The sequence below is a fragment of the Halichondria panicea genome, chromosome 14 (assembly GCF_963675165.1).
Source record: "Halichondria panicea chromosome 14, odHalPani1.1, whole genome shotgun sequence".
Classification (NCBI taxonomy): domain Eukaryota; kingdom Metazoa; phylum Porifera; class Demospongiae; order Suberitida; family Halichondriidae; genus Halichondria; species Halichondria panicea.
This window is the reverse complement of record NC_087390.1, coordinates 3627648-3641237: the sequence shown is the minus strand read 5'-3', so window position 1 is coordinate 3641237 and position 13590 is coordinate 3627648. Positions and strand designations below refer to the sequence as shown.

The window sequence follows — 13590 nt, the reverse complement described above, 5'->3', positions numbered from 1 at the left end:
GTTAAGCTATTAAAAATAGAAAAGGGTATTGTGAAACAGTACCAATTATGTGGCAGCTAACGAGTACCTCTTTAATACTAATTAAAGAGTGTCCTTGCAGACTGGTATAAGCAAGAGTTCATAGCTTGCGCATGCGCAAGGGTACGCTCTAGTATAAATGCAGTGAGTCCAGTCCCAACAATCAGTGGTAGATCCACACGTACATGTAGACGGTGGACTGGACGGCCAGCATGTGCAGTGTTGGAGCTGAGCAATAAATATCTATTGCTGAAAGTTGACAGAAGGTGAGGTCGAGTTTCATTAGGTGTTTTCATTCATCTACTGCGTATAAGGTTCTAACTACTATGCAATGCTGCTTTTGCAGTTGCATTGGTACATGCATAACATGATAAGACTAAGAGCACCAAAGTGCTTGTTGTAGGCCGGCTTGTATATATAGCTATGTTCCGTGAGTACCGTATAAAGACCTCGATTTAAAGCGGCACTTTTTAATAATTACGAAACCAGAGGTCGCTTCTTTTAGAGGTTAAAAAATTATATTGATTGAAGTCCTGCATGGTGTCGCATGTTCAGAGGGTTAGAGGTATAACTCTATATTTTTTATACAGAATCCTCTTGCCGCCTCGATTTCAGGCCGCTTAATTAAAAACACTGATTTTCCAGTGGGCTACAATCGAGGTTAGGGAGTGGCTACATTCACCTCTGATCTATTTAGAACACGACATTAAAAAATAATTGTCAATGCAGCTGTCGCTATTTTTAGAGGTCAGAAAATTGCCAGGGTGTCGCATATTTGGAGGGTCGCCTTAAATCTAAATTGAGGTATTACGGTACCGTAAAACCTCGATTTAAGGCGACACTTTTAAATACGTTTTGCAAAAGTAAGAGTTTTAATGTACACAAAAAAATTAATTTATATGGTGCTATAATTATGGGCGAAATGTCCAAGTGTCGCATATTTAGAGGGTCGCCAGAGGTTTTACGGTAGTCTAATTGTAAATACACTTTGAAGAATCAAGAATTGGATATAGATCATACTACATGTATAAGTCTCGTTCCTGGCCCAACTTTCTCCATTGTAATGTTGAAAAGAAGCAGGCCTTGTACTATAGCTGCTTGTGGGATTTTTGTGATATACCGGTACCACATGCACCTACGAGGAGGATACGCACCCATATATTCTCCGCTACCGTGGTTACTCCGAGGGGTATATAACCACGGTAGCGGATTGCATGAAATGAGCCTAGTATGATCACGATCATTCAAGCTCTCTGGGATAGTTAAGGCCCAGGTCTGGCTGTAAATACCAAAATTTAACACTATGTTCATATATATTATACTGCTGTATTATTTGCAATATACAGTGTAAGCTTATACATGCTGCATCAAAATGATCCAAAATGAAGCTCAATGTTTTCTTTTTCCTAATTAAATTATGCTAATTAGCCCCAAAAATGGTGATGACGTCATGGCACTTTGAACTACAAATGCGGTCATGAAGATCAAGGCTAGATGAACATATCATTGCTAGGTACTAGTATATCCAGCGGGGAAGAGTAGGAGTTACTGTATTCTTGAGATACACATAGCTAAGGCAGTTTTACACATATTGACTTCCCCCGCTGGAAATAATTATAATCATGACAATCTACTCTATCTTTTGAGGGCCTAAACAACTATAGTCTTACTTTGTGCAAGTCTACCGTATTTGTTGCTAAAGATTCTGTACAATAGTTCCAGCAGCTAGCTAGCTAGAACCGTAATTGATGTAATCAATTATAGCGCCACCATAATTTAAGCGCCACGTCAGCATCAGCATAATTTTTTAGGTCCTAAAAAAGCGCCAACCGTTGTTGGAATTATTTTTTCTGGCGCTTATAAAAAGGCTTATTTGAGACATCAAGACAATCATCCTGCATCTTTGACTTCCTTCACTTCTAAACAGTTGTCTAACCCATAGCTACAGTCAATGAATATTGTTCACAAGTCATTCAGCTCTCAACGGTGCAGCTAGCAAGTGAAACTGAGCTAGACCACGCCCATTTTCTCTACAAATTCTATACTAGCTGTTGAATATAAGCGCCACCATAATTTAGGCGCCAGCTTGGGTTGAACGTAATTTCGTGTGCTCTAAAGATGCGCCACTTAGAAGTGGATAATTTTTTCTGGCGCTGTAATTACATCAATTACGGTAGTCTACCTTGACACGTGACATCAATTGCAATGATTATGAATCTCATTAACACTACATAATCTTATATAATCTACATTCCATGGAACCATGGAACCTGTCGGGATACGCCACTTATATATCTGACCATAGATAAACGAAAGAAAGGGATAGGCAACGCCCAGCACTTCCGTTGAATGAGGCGAGTTGCTAAAAAGGGGCGTGTAATGAGCAAAAAGGGGTGTGTGCACTCAAAATGTCAGTAAAGATATGTAGTATTATAGCAAACTGTGCTCTTGAGGAGACACCAGGTACACTTAGACATAGGCAAGAGTTCATTAGGAAGAGTACGCAACTCCAATAGACTGTGCATAAAAAGTATTCCTCCATTCCTACGTCACAGATACTGCATGGCTGTTGTAACCGCAACAAGTAGGAAAGGCAATGAATAAAATTACTAACTATATGTTATTCATTGCCTTTCCTACTGGCAGTTGTACATTAGTGATAATTATCACAATCATCACTATGTTATTCATTGCAAATTTGATTTCACAGTTTATACAACAGCATGTGGTTATAGGCGGGTTGTGTGCCGAGGGTTGAAGCATAGATAGTAGAGGTAGGGGATTGGAAACACAGGCAATTAGCACTATTTCACACGGACCGTCCTTGCTACAACCTCAATTATAGCCGCGACCATGGATGCAACTTGAAGTGCTGAGCTTGCAATAAACTTTTTGTGCACTAATGGCAGTTTATGCTAAACTAAAAGCTTAAAGCAAGCTTATGATCATGCATAGACAACAATGAACAATCAATATAAGGTATAAGCATGGTCTAAACATAATTATACATGAATTATCAATGTTCTTTCAGTGATTTCTCAGTCCAAGTTCTTGCCACACATCGACACTGTGGTGACAAAATCAGAGCATGAATAGTGATTTTCAAAATCTAATGCATTGGAAGCAATAATATGGACATTGATCTTTAATATTGCCGAGTCTCGAATATAAACTCAGCTTAGTTATGGAGATGCTACCCCGCAAAGATGGCTAGTGGAAATCAACAAATCGGTCAATAACTCAAGAAGTATTATATCCCCACTTCCAATATACAGCTGAAGCAATAAAATAACATCATGTACTACTACTGTAACCATTCATTTACAATAGATGCAATTCATATGTCAGTTCTTACCCCACAAATAAAAAGAAGAAGCTAAGTGTTGTAAAATCTTCAAATTTTGTGTGCTACCAAGAGTGAACATGACTTCTAGCTAGTAATAATGTTTCATTTTGTATCTAGCCATGCCTCAAGACAAATTTTAGGGCTATTCATACATTTACTTACCTAGTATCCTCTCATTTGCTTCTTTTCAAAAGCTTCTCTTGACCTCAAAACCAGTAAAATCACACCTCAAGATGTCATAGGTTGCAACGCGCACGGTCCCAGATGCCTTACATTGCAAGCATAAGCTCACGTGATCCCGTTTCCAATCCCCTTCCTCTACTATCTATGGTTGAAGAAACGCCTACTATGGTTTTAAGTGGAGTTGCGTACTCTTCCTAATGAACTCTTGACATAGGCTATTAATCTTTTAGAGCTACTATATTATGCAAAGTGATGAGAAAGTGAGCTCCAAAGGGGGTGTCATGCAGTACACTCTACAAACCATAACAGGTCTGTTCCCAAGTCCTTCAAATGCCATCTCTTCGATCACACAATACAGATAAAGATACTTGTGTTCCACTTTCTAATACCTAAACTGTGTCTTAGAGCACTTCAAACTAGATGACCATGTACAGTAAGAGCAGGAGAGGTACGCAAACTTTCTGGACTTCGGACAAACGTTTCATGGTGCTGCTACTACTTCACTGCATTGAGAGCTGGAAAATATGCTTTGTTCCATGCAGTTATAAACACACTTTAATTTTGTGAAACGTACATGTTATAAAATTATTTCATATTGGAGATAGAGGTATACATAAACTGACAAATTGGTGTTTTTTCACACAAATCAAGCTGAATAAAAGAAAGCTCGGCACTAACATAGCAGCTGTAGCTATCAGTAGTGCTGGGTGTATGTGTGCATGATGCCTGATTGCTTTGAATTTCTCTTTTAGGCCCCCCACGAGAAAAATAAGCAGATATAGGGATCACTGTGTACTTTCTTGAGCGCAACTCGCCTCCAACCAGAGGGTGTGATGTCACACACTGCATTTACCTAGTATCACGTGGGGCGTTGCCTATCCCTTTCTTTCGTTTATCTATGATCTGACTTAAACCACGTACGTGACCGCAGCTAGGCCTTGACAAATTATGCTCTTTTTTTGCCTATTACTATTCAAAAAGTCAGCCTCCTATTATTCCAGTTTGGTTATTTACCCATTATTTTTTTCTTTACGAAACTCTATCGGGTTACTACTGTTAATTTAGTTGTGGCTGACGAGGGTCTGAAGGAAGCTTATTGTGTCAGATCCCCCGGGAGTTAAGATGCTTGATGGTTGGTAAACTTTTCAGAGTCATGCCTCATGTGTTGAAGCAGTCAAACACATGCAGTGTTTGCATGGATTCTTCTGCGTCTCTATGGCCGAGATGTAGCTACAAACATGCTTGTAGCTCTGAAATCTTTGATGTACTCAATATCCAGATGCCTGAATTTTTGAAGCTGCCATTATACTGTTCGGTACTACAGCTGTACGGCTACATGGGTAAGAATTTGGAACGGCACCTTTAAAATGTGGGCTATTGACTTGAGTGGGTTAGAGGGCCCAGGATTACTAGTTGGCACGAGATTCATTACATACCATAGTAGCCTCGATCCCAGGTCGAGTTTTCGCTTTTATAACGGTTAGGCGAACATGTAAATAGGCCTGGTACTGGTTGTCTGCTGCGTTAAATTTTCATTGTGTTTGTGGTCGGTAAAAATATTCAATAACCGAAATTTGTACACAGAAAATGCACAGAGTGAGTACACAAAAGATGCACATAGAGAGCTGCTTCACAAGGGCCTGTGGAGTTGCCAGTTGTGCTGCAGCATGATTACAATGACCCAGGGCAACTTCAGGATGATTGAATGCCTTCAAATTACGTTTCAAAAAGATTTAGCAGGCTGCTAGACTTCTCTGATTCTAGGCCCCAACTCGTAACTCAGGTAAATTTTGCTTGAGAAAACGTAGATTCTCTTGATGCCTCTGAGCTACCCAGTAACGCTTGAATGAGCAGGTTATACTCCAGTCCTGTGAGTATAGGACAAGAAACCAAAGACGGTTAAACCCTTACCTCAAACTGTCCAGTCTCGTCCGTTAGTATAGCCAAGAGGAGCACTATTGGGATAGCTGGATATTAGCCATTGCTCTTGTACAAGAAGTAGACATTCTAAATACGTGTAGATCTATACATATTAAGTTTCTCGTATTAAACAGGTTATAGTGTCATTGTCGACAGTTAATGATGGCAGCACCAAGTTCTCTAGCTTACACTCTTCACTTGATCCACCATATTAATGGTGAAACTATATAGTCTACCTAGATCTTGCCAAACATGAACAAGACTTGATAGCATAGGGCCCACACAAAAATATCTGACCTTAACAAGCTTAACAAAGCTTTATACCTCTTCCCTTGTTGTTCAGTCTTCAGAATAATGTTTTCTAGTCTTCAGGGAAGAGAGAAGCTTCAGCTAAGAGCCATTCCAATCGATTCCAATAATGATAAAACGGGAACTGACTTCTAGTTACACGATAGTACACGAATATAAGTGTCACGAAAGTGAACGAGAATATCCATTCGTCAGAATCTGACAAACGACTGACACATGCGCAGACAACTAGTACCAGGCCTAATAAAAGCGAAAACTTGGCCTGGGGTCGAGGCTAATACCATAGTAGTTTAACAGGTTGATCAGTTCAGTGGCGGTTATCACGATAGAACGCAGTAACATACATCCTAGCTCTAAGCTATTATTTTCACCTCGATGAAATTTGAGTGTAACGTACCCTATTATCAAACACCTTCGGAGGACATTTCAGGCCATTATACAGAAGCAGCCTTTGTGTTGAGGGGTTGCTTTTGTACTAACGATGACTTTTTTCATTATTAAAATACCGTTGTTGGTTCTGGGCTGATGTGATTGAAAGTGAATGTTTCCATTGATCCAGGTTGTACTACTGCATGTAAGTGCATGAAATAGTCCACTATAGCTCGTCAATGTTTGAAGCATTCTGTTGAATGGCAAGCCAGGCTGGTAATAAATGTCAGTGGACAAATTAAATGCCACAGATACCATAAAATGTACGTCTTATTTTCGAGGGGAGCAAACGTTTGTCAAAGGCATAGTCAGTAGTCTGTGAGATAAGCAGAATTCAATCACAGAAAGTAGTATATCTATAACAAGCAGTCTAAAAAGAGTTATCAGAAAAGGTTGGTTTATGGCTTACCAGGACCTCAACAAAGATTCTGCCAGGATCTTGGGGTTCAAAATGGACTGTCTTACACTGGTATTAAGTATTAGATCTAGTAATAAGGGGTGTGTCTGCAAGTTCAATATAATGACTACTTTAATATAGCTTCTTTAGCAGCTCGATCCTTCTGACTTTCAAAAAGCTAGCGCTTTAGTTGCAAGGCTAACTCATAAGTTGAATAGAAAGTTTGTGCAAACAGATGATGCTACGAAAGATTCTGAAGAGACTGCAACAGCCTTCAATGCGAGTCAAACTAGCCATAACTCGAGAAAGAAGCTTTAGTTTGCTAATCCACGAATCAAAATCCAAGAGAATATGGCTAGAAGCCTATAGAAGCTGTTAGTTTTCGTCGCATTGTAATCGTTAAGCAGTTACAGATAGAACAGACACACACACAGTCAGCTTTACCGTATCCCTCGTGCGGCTACGCCTCAAGGCATAATAACATTATATAGAACATAACGTAACATTATCATACTCTTCTATTTTTCAGCGAAAGCAAAACATGGTGAGAGGCATTATAGCACAGTGCAGCTTGCAGCAGACTAGTTATAGAAGTAGATCGATCTACATGCATGCACAGCTAAGATAAACATCCAGATTAATTAGTGGCGTAGCCAGGATTTTGGGACGGGCAGGGCTCAAATTGGTTGAGCATTAGGCGCTGGATTTCATCTAAAACAAAGGGTCATCACTTTTCCTCAGCAGTAAGCATGCACATCGATCAGATGGCCCTCCTCACATTTCAAGTAAACTGCGGGGTAACACAGATTGCGGTACCACGAAGTAGCCTCATTTCCAATCCCTCTTCACAGCATCATAAGTTTCTAAACATAAATTATGATAGCACTAGAGTCAGAAAAACATCTGCAAAAGCTGTACACCAGAGGAGGATCGTCAAGGTCAATCATAAAGCTCTATGATTAATACCTTTTGACCCTGACAATCCTCCTCTGGTTGTATACCGCATGCCAGAAGCAGCAACCATTGTGAACTTTAACCTTAATTGGAATCTCCCCCTAATTATATAGCCATCAAGCACTTTTGACCAAAGCAAAATCATGCCTCGAGGCATTCATGGACATGCAAGAAGACATTAATGGCAAGCTCAAATTTTGCTAATGCAAGCTCTAAATAGCTACATGCAATGCATGCATCACTTTCTCCATGTATCTCTTGATTACAAGGCATTATAGTATACTTTTTGTATACATATGTAGCTCTGTCTGTTTTTGCTAAATCGTCGTGCTAAATTGTTGGAAATTTTATGCTGTCTGCAGTGGCGTAGGCAGAGGGAGGATAACGGGGCTAAAGCCCCCCCCGAAAGTATACTTTCTGTATACATATGTAGCCCTGTCTGTTTTTCTAAGTCGTCGTGCTAAAACAAAATTTCATGCTGTCTGCAGAGGGGGGCTGACGGGGCTAGAGCCCCCCCCCCCCTGTGCTCCATCAACTCCAACTTACAATAACATGTAGTGTGATCTATTCTTATTCCTTTATGGGACTGACCACTTCATATTTGCTTCCTCCGGCTCTGTCAAGGCTGTGTTCTACACAAAGAATAAATAATTGTAGTCGCAAGACTAGAACCCGTAGAGTAGTGTCTGTGAAGGCGAGCAGCGTTGTCAGCTAGAGGTGGTGCTGTATAGTTGGTTATAGAAGACCAGTTAAAAAACCCCAAAACCAAAACTGTGTCTTGTGTCTTGGGTGAGATCAAGGGGGGCCTTTTTTCTGCCAGCCAATCTAAAGTAATTATTACCAATCCATGTCAATAAGAGAAAGTGTTATGAAAGCTAACAGTATGGCTATTAAAAGTATAAAATCAAGACAAAAACAGCTGTAAGAGGCAGCTTCCCTCGAAATGTCCTCGAATAACAGCATGAGGCACTGCATATAATTAACAGAATGGTCGTCTCTATGTTTGAGTAGCTGCATGGGTTAATATTATCGCCTCCACTAATTAAGATCAAAACGCAAATTACAGTACGTGATCTGCTGTCGTTTCTTCCTTTCCTTTCTAGCCATAGTATAGATCTAGCTCAAAAAAAGCGTTTGCAAATCTATGAATCCATATCCATAAAAATGTTGCTAGAAGCTGTTAGTTTGCAACCGTTGAGCAGTTACAACTGGAATACACAGACAGACACACAGTCAGATGTACCGTATTCCTCGTGCAGCTACTTACTCGGAAGACTGCTTAATTAATATTAATCTTTCACTGTTTTTCTTTACATCGTCTTAACGTTATTCAGCCAGTTCGATTACGAGGCATAGTATTCTTTGGTTTAGTTTCTGCATAGCTCTGTCTGTTTTTGCTAGGTTGTTTGAAGTGTCATGTTGTCTGAAATTCCATAACCCCTACCGACTTATAAATTATTGTGACGGATTCACATTCGCTTGTTTCCACGCTTTTGTGCTTCTTGACCAATCCCAGCAGTGTAAATTGTAACAACAATTATTATTGCCAATAAAAACAATAATTTTATAGTATACGTATCCATGTATTGTTCTATTATTGTACGTATGATGACACACCCTATTCTACTTGTAGCTTGAACCCCTGTCACTATGAAGAGACTTAACCAGTGGATAAAGCCTCTGGTGCTCCTTTTATGTGTATGCTGTACAGCTGCAATTCAAGCCGTGTTTCATATCAAGCCAGAAAACAGCACCTCAACATGCCCTGAACCATGCCTGACTCTGAATGAATTTGCTAAAACCGATACATCATCATTCGAATCTGTTTCTCTTGTGTTTCTACCTGGAGAGCACGCTTTGACTTCCTCATTAGTAGTGGAAAACAAGATCAACAATAGTCTTGAAGCACCTTCTAATGTTATCATTCAATGCTATTCTAGGGGTAGCCTCCATTTTCTCAATTTGATCAATTTGAAGCTCAAATACATCTCTTTTCAAGCCTGCTCAAGTCAATATATTTCTGGGATTACCCTCATGAATGTTACTTCAGCTTCACTGCATGGACTAAATATTTCTGGTAGTTTAGGAGGTGCCATGCTCGTAACAACCAGTTCTGTTCACTTTGTGGACACCATCTTTTCAACAAATCAAGGTTATGAAACGTACAGCATTCTGAAAGCTTCATTCTCTGAGCTATTTTTCTCTAGTGACTGTGTTTTCGAAGGTAATTCAGGATCACTTGGCGGATTCTATGCTATAAAAAGCAATTTAACCTTTTATGGAAATACAAATTTCACAGGAAACTTTGGTAATGAAGGTAATTTCTTAGGAGAAAGTGCATTGACGATCACGGAGTCTACAATGTACAACTTTGGCAACATCAAATTTTTATACAATCTGAATCCCCAGCCACTAGCAATTAATTCCAGTGTTCTAATTTCTAATGGATCTTTTGAGCTTATCGGCAACGAAGCTGGTCCTCCACTGCATGTTCCTGGACTGCCTGATGTTATCCAACTGGAAGTTACAATTTTCATCACAAATTCTGTAGTCTCCTTCACTTCATTAATATTTGCTCGAAATCAAGGCTCTGCCTACTTCTTTAACTCTCCATTTACAGTCACCGAACAATTGTTCGCTTATGATAACTTGCTCATTCAAAATTATTCACATTCTACATTTACTATGCAGGGTAGTAGTGTGAATTGGACTGGTTTAGTAATGTTCTATAATAATCAAGCAAAGGACGCACCCAATGCTACTGTTGGAATTCAGTCAGTCTATCAAACTATTACTATTAATGGTGATGTCAGCTTTGTGAACAATCATGCCGATTATAGTGCTGGGTTTTTCATGGGAAGTACAGTCCTCATGCTGAATGGCACTCTATCCATAAAGAACAACTCCGCTTTAGTAGCAGCTGCTGGATTAACTTTGCTAGCGAGCAGTATGCGTGTTAATGGACTAGTACACATTTCTGGGAACTCTGCATCGTCAGATCAGTCTGCTGTACTCGTCTCTCAACATAGCACAATTAATGTGTTGGGAGCATTCGAATTTCTGGACAACGAAGCATTAAATCGAGCATTTTGTATTTTAATTGCATCCAGTAGCTGCACTTTTAACGGGACAACTACCATGGCGGGTAGTGTTGGCCATCGGCCACCGCATTACTTGAAAAATTCTAATGTTACTTTTGCCGGGTACACTAGAATAACCGACAACATCGTTAGTAACGATTATGGAGCTGGCCTTGGAATGTCCCAAAGCACTTTGACGCTGATGGACAACTATCTGTTTGAGAACAATCAGGCACCTGATGATGATGGTGGAGCAATCTATTCGATCGACAGCACTATCATTTTTGCTGGAAATGGAAACTTTACTAGGAACACAGCAAAACATGGTGGTGCTCTTCATTTATTCTACAGATCAAAACTTATAATAACACCCAATTCTTTAACTGTATTCAATAAAAACATTGCATTGACTGGTTCATCAATCCATGTTGAGGAAGTTATTAGTTTTATCAACTGCACGAACGATATTAGGTTACGAAATGTTTATGCAGAACCACCAACGTGTTTCTTTGATATTGAACTCACTGACACTGTGGCACTGAAGTTTGGTGATAATGAAGCTCAAGACGGAGGTCCAGCATTGTATGGAGGAATGCTCAATAGGTGTACTCCTATAACACAACATAACCAAAGTGTTTTGAAAACATTTGAAAACATATCCGACTTTGGTGATTCAGAAATATATTCCGCTGCATCTTCTGATCCATATCGGCTGTGCTTCTGTAATAAAGATGGAAACCCTGTTTGTGACGTCCAAACACTAAACTTGACAAGTAGGAGGGGAGAAGAATTTTCTGTGAGTGTTTCCGTTCGTAATGAGCTTGACGTTGGTGTAGTTGCACTAGTCAGAAGCTATCTAGTGTCAGGTTTCAACAATACAAACAAGGTACTTGGAAACGAAGGAATTCTCCAGAAAGTGAATTACAGTTGTACAAAATTGAAGTTTAGAGTTTCATCTCCTAACAACGCAGAGCAGCTAACCATGTATGCAGAGGGACCTTGTCGAGATGTGGGGAATACATCAAAGAGTATCATGGTTCAGTTTTCGGAGTGTCCCATTGGATTCGTTTTTGATGTTAATACTTGTGCATGTGATTCGCATTTGCGGCCGTACACATCCAGTTGCAACATTGATACTGGTGGAATAGAAAGATCAACAAATTTTTGGGTTGGACTTAGATACAATGATAGTGGAAATTTCACAGGGTTGAAGTTTTTTCCTAATTGTCCATTTGATTACTGTTTGTTTCCTTCTGCTCCTGTCATTATGACATCACCAGACACACAATGTAATTATAATCGGTCTGGAATTTTGTGTGGGTCATGTGGAACGGACAAAAGTCTTCTTTTAGGTAGCTCAATTTGTTCCGAGTGCTCAGATTACTACCTCTTCCTGTTGATCCCTTTCGCACTAATGGGAATTCTGCTTGTTACTTGTCTGTTTCTTCTCAATCTAACTGTTCAAACTGGTGCAATACATGGACTGATATTCTATGCGAATATCGTGGCTGTAAACAAAGCTGTCATGGTACCATCTGGTACTTTTAAAGGATTGTCCATTTTTTTGGCATGGCTAAATCTTGATTTTGGAATCGAAATATGTTTCTTCAATGGTATGAATCAGTATGCGAAGACCTGGCTACAGTTTGTATTTCCTGGGTATCTCCTTTTTCTAGTTCTTTTGATCATCGTTGTTTGTAAACTTTCAATTCCAGCATCTGAAAAGTTGGCAAAACTTGGTGACCCTGTCTTTGTGCTGGCTACTGTAATCTTGCTGTCCTACACAAAAATTGTACGCACTATTCTAGCAGGTCTTTCATTTGCCAGCATTGAATTGTCTAATGACTTGCAATCTGCTATGGTTTGGCTTTTTGATGGCAACTTGGTTTATGCTCAAGGAAACCATGCCATTCTATTGGCTTTTTCTCTTGCAGTTCTGATTGTTTTCGTTTTTCCGTACACCACAATGCTTACATTTGCACAGTTTGTGACAGAGTCCTGCTGTATTTCTCGAAGATCGCTCTACAAAACCTGTTATGAATTATTCAAACGATACCACACACCTTACAAGCCAAATCATCGATATTGGCCGGGGTTGTTTTTGATAATACGTATTATTATTCTGGTAACCTTTGCAGTGAATTTTCTTGGAAACCCGAGTACAAATCTGTTAGCTATTTCAACAGTCTGTATCTGTACAGGATCTTATACTTGGATTGTCGGAGGTGTTTACGAACTGAAGCTCTTGAAAAATGCGAGTGAGGAAAAACGATACGTTAATTTTATTAACAACTGGCTTTTGGACACACTAGAATCACTTTTTTTACTGAATCTGGGGATATTTACTGCTGCCACTTACCATATTCGGGCTACTACCAACAGTGTTGAAGATCAAGCAATCTTAGCGGATATCTCACTGGCTTTCACGTTTGTGTTGTTTCTACTGATAGTCGGCATACTTATGTACCTTCGTTTTGTTGAGTACAGTCAATATCGCAAGAATCTTGCAAATGGCGACGACGAAAATGAAGAAGAAACTAGGCGTTTGCTCGATGTTTCGGCAAATTACGGTGCGGCAAAGCCAAATCCAACTGTTCAAGTGATTCCTCCACCTAGGGAGAAATTTGCCGATTTCAGCCAGCTAAGGGAGCCGCTGTTGGACAATCAGTAGCTTTGATGAAATGAACATGTAGAATAGTGCTGAAAAAATATGTAGCCTGTAGGACATTGCTTGTAGAATATTAATTGCTTAATTATTGTGTGAATGCCTGTTTGAGCTAGCTGGTTCTAATTGCCGTATCCTTGTAGTTTATAGAATGCTGAATGATTTGTGACCATAATGTCAAGAATGTGTAATTAATAATCACTGTTTGTATGAACGTATATACAAAACGTTGGGCCAACCTGTTCATGCATGGCTATATGGTCATGCTTTGTATTGAAGTGATGTGTTT

General features: G+C 39.6%; 1 protein-coding gene across 1 annotated transcript; it reads left to right on the top strand.

Annotated features, from left to right (window-relative positions):
* The first annotated feature begins 126 nt into the window (after positions 1 to 126).
* Positions 127 to 13528, top strand: LOC135348059 (uncharacterized). The gene is made up of 2 exons (XM_064546203.1): positions 127 to 284; positions 9190 to 13528. The coding sequence occupies exon 2, from the start codon at positions 9207 to 9209 to the stop codon at positions 13305 to 13307; it is 4101 nt and encodes a 1366-aa protein (XP_064402273.1). The 5' UTR covers positions 127 to 284; positions 9190 to 9206; the 3' UTR covers positions 13308 to 13528.
* The last annotated feature ends 62 nt before the right edge of the window (positions 13529 to 13590 follow it).

Bases quoted from the DNA above. Each gene is read 5' to 3' on its own strand.
- LOC135348059 (XM_064546203.1), top strand. From the start codon at position 9,207: ATGAAGAGACTTAACCAGTGGATAAAGCCTCTGGTGCTCCTTTTATGT.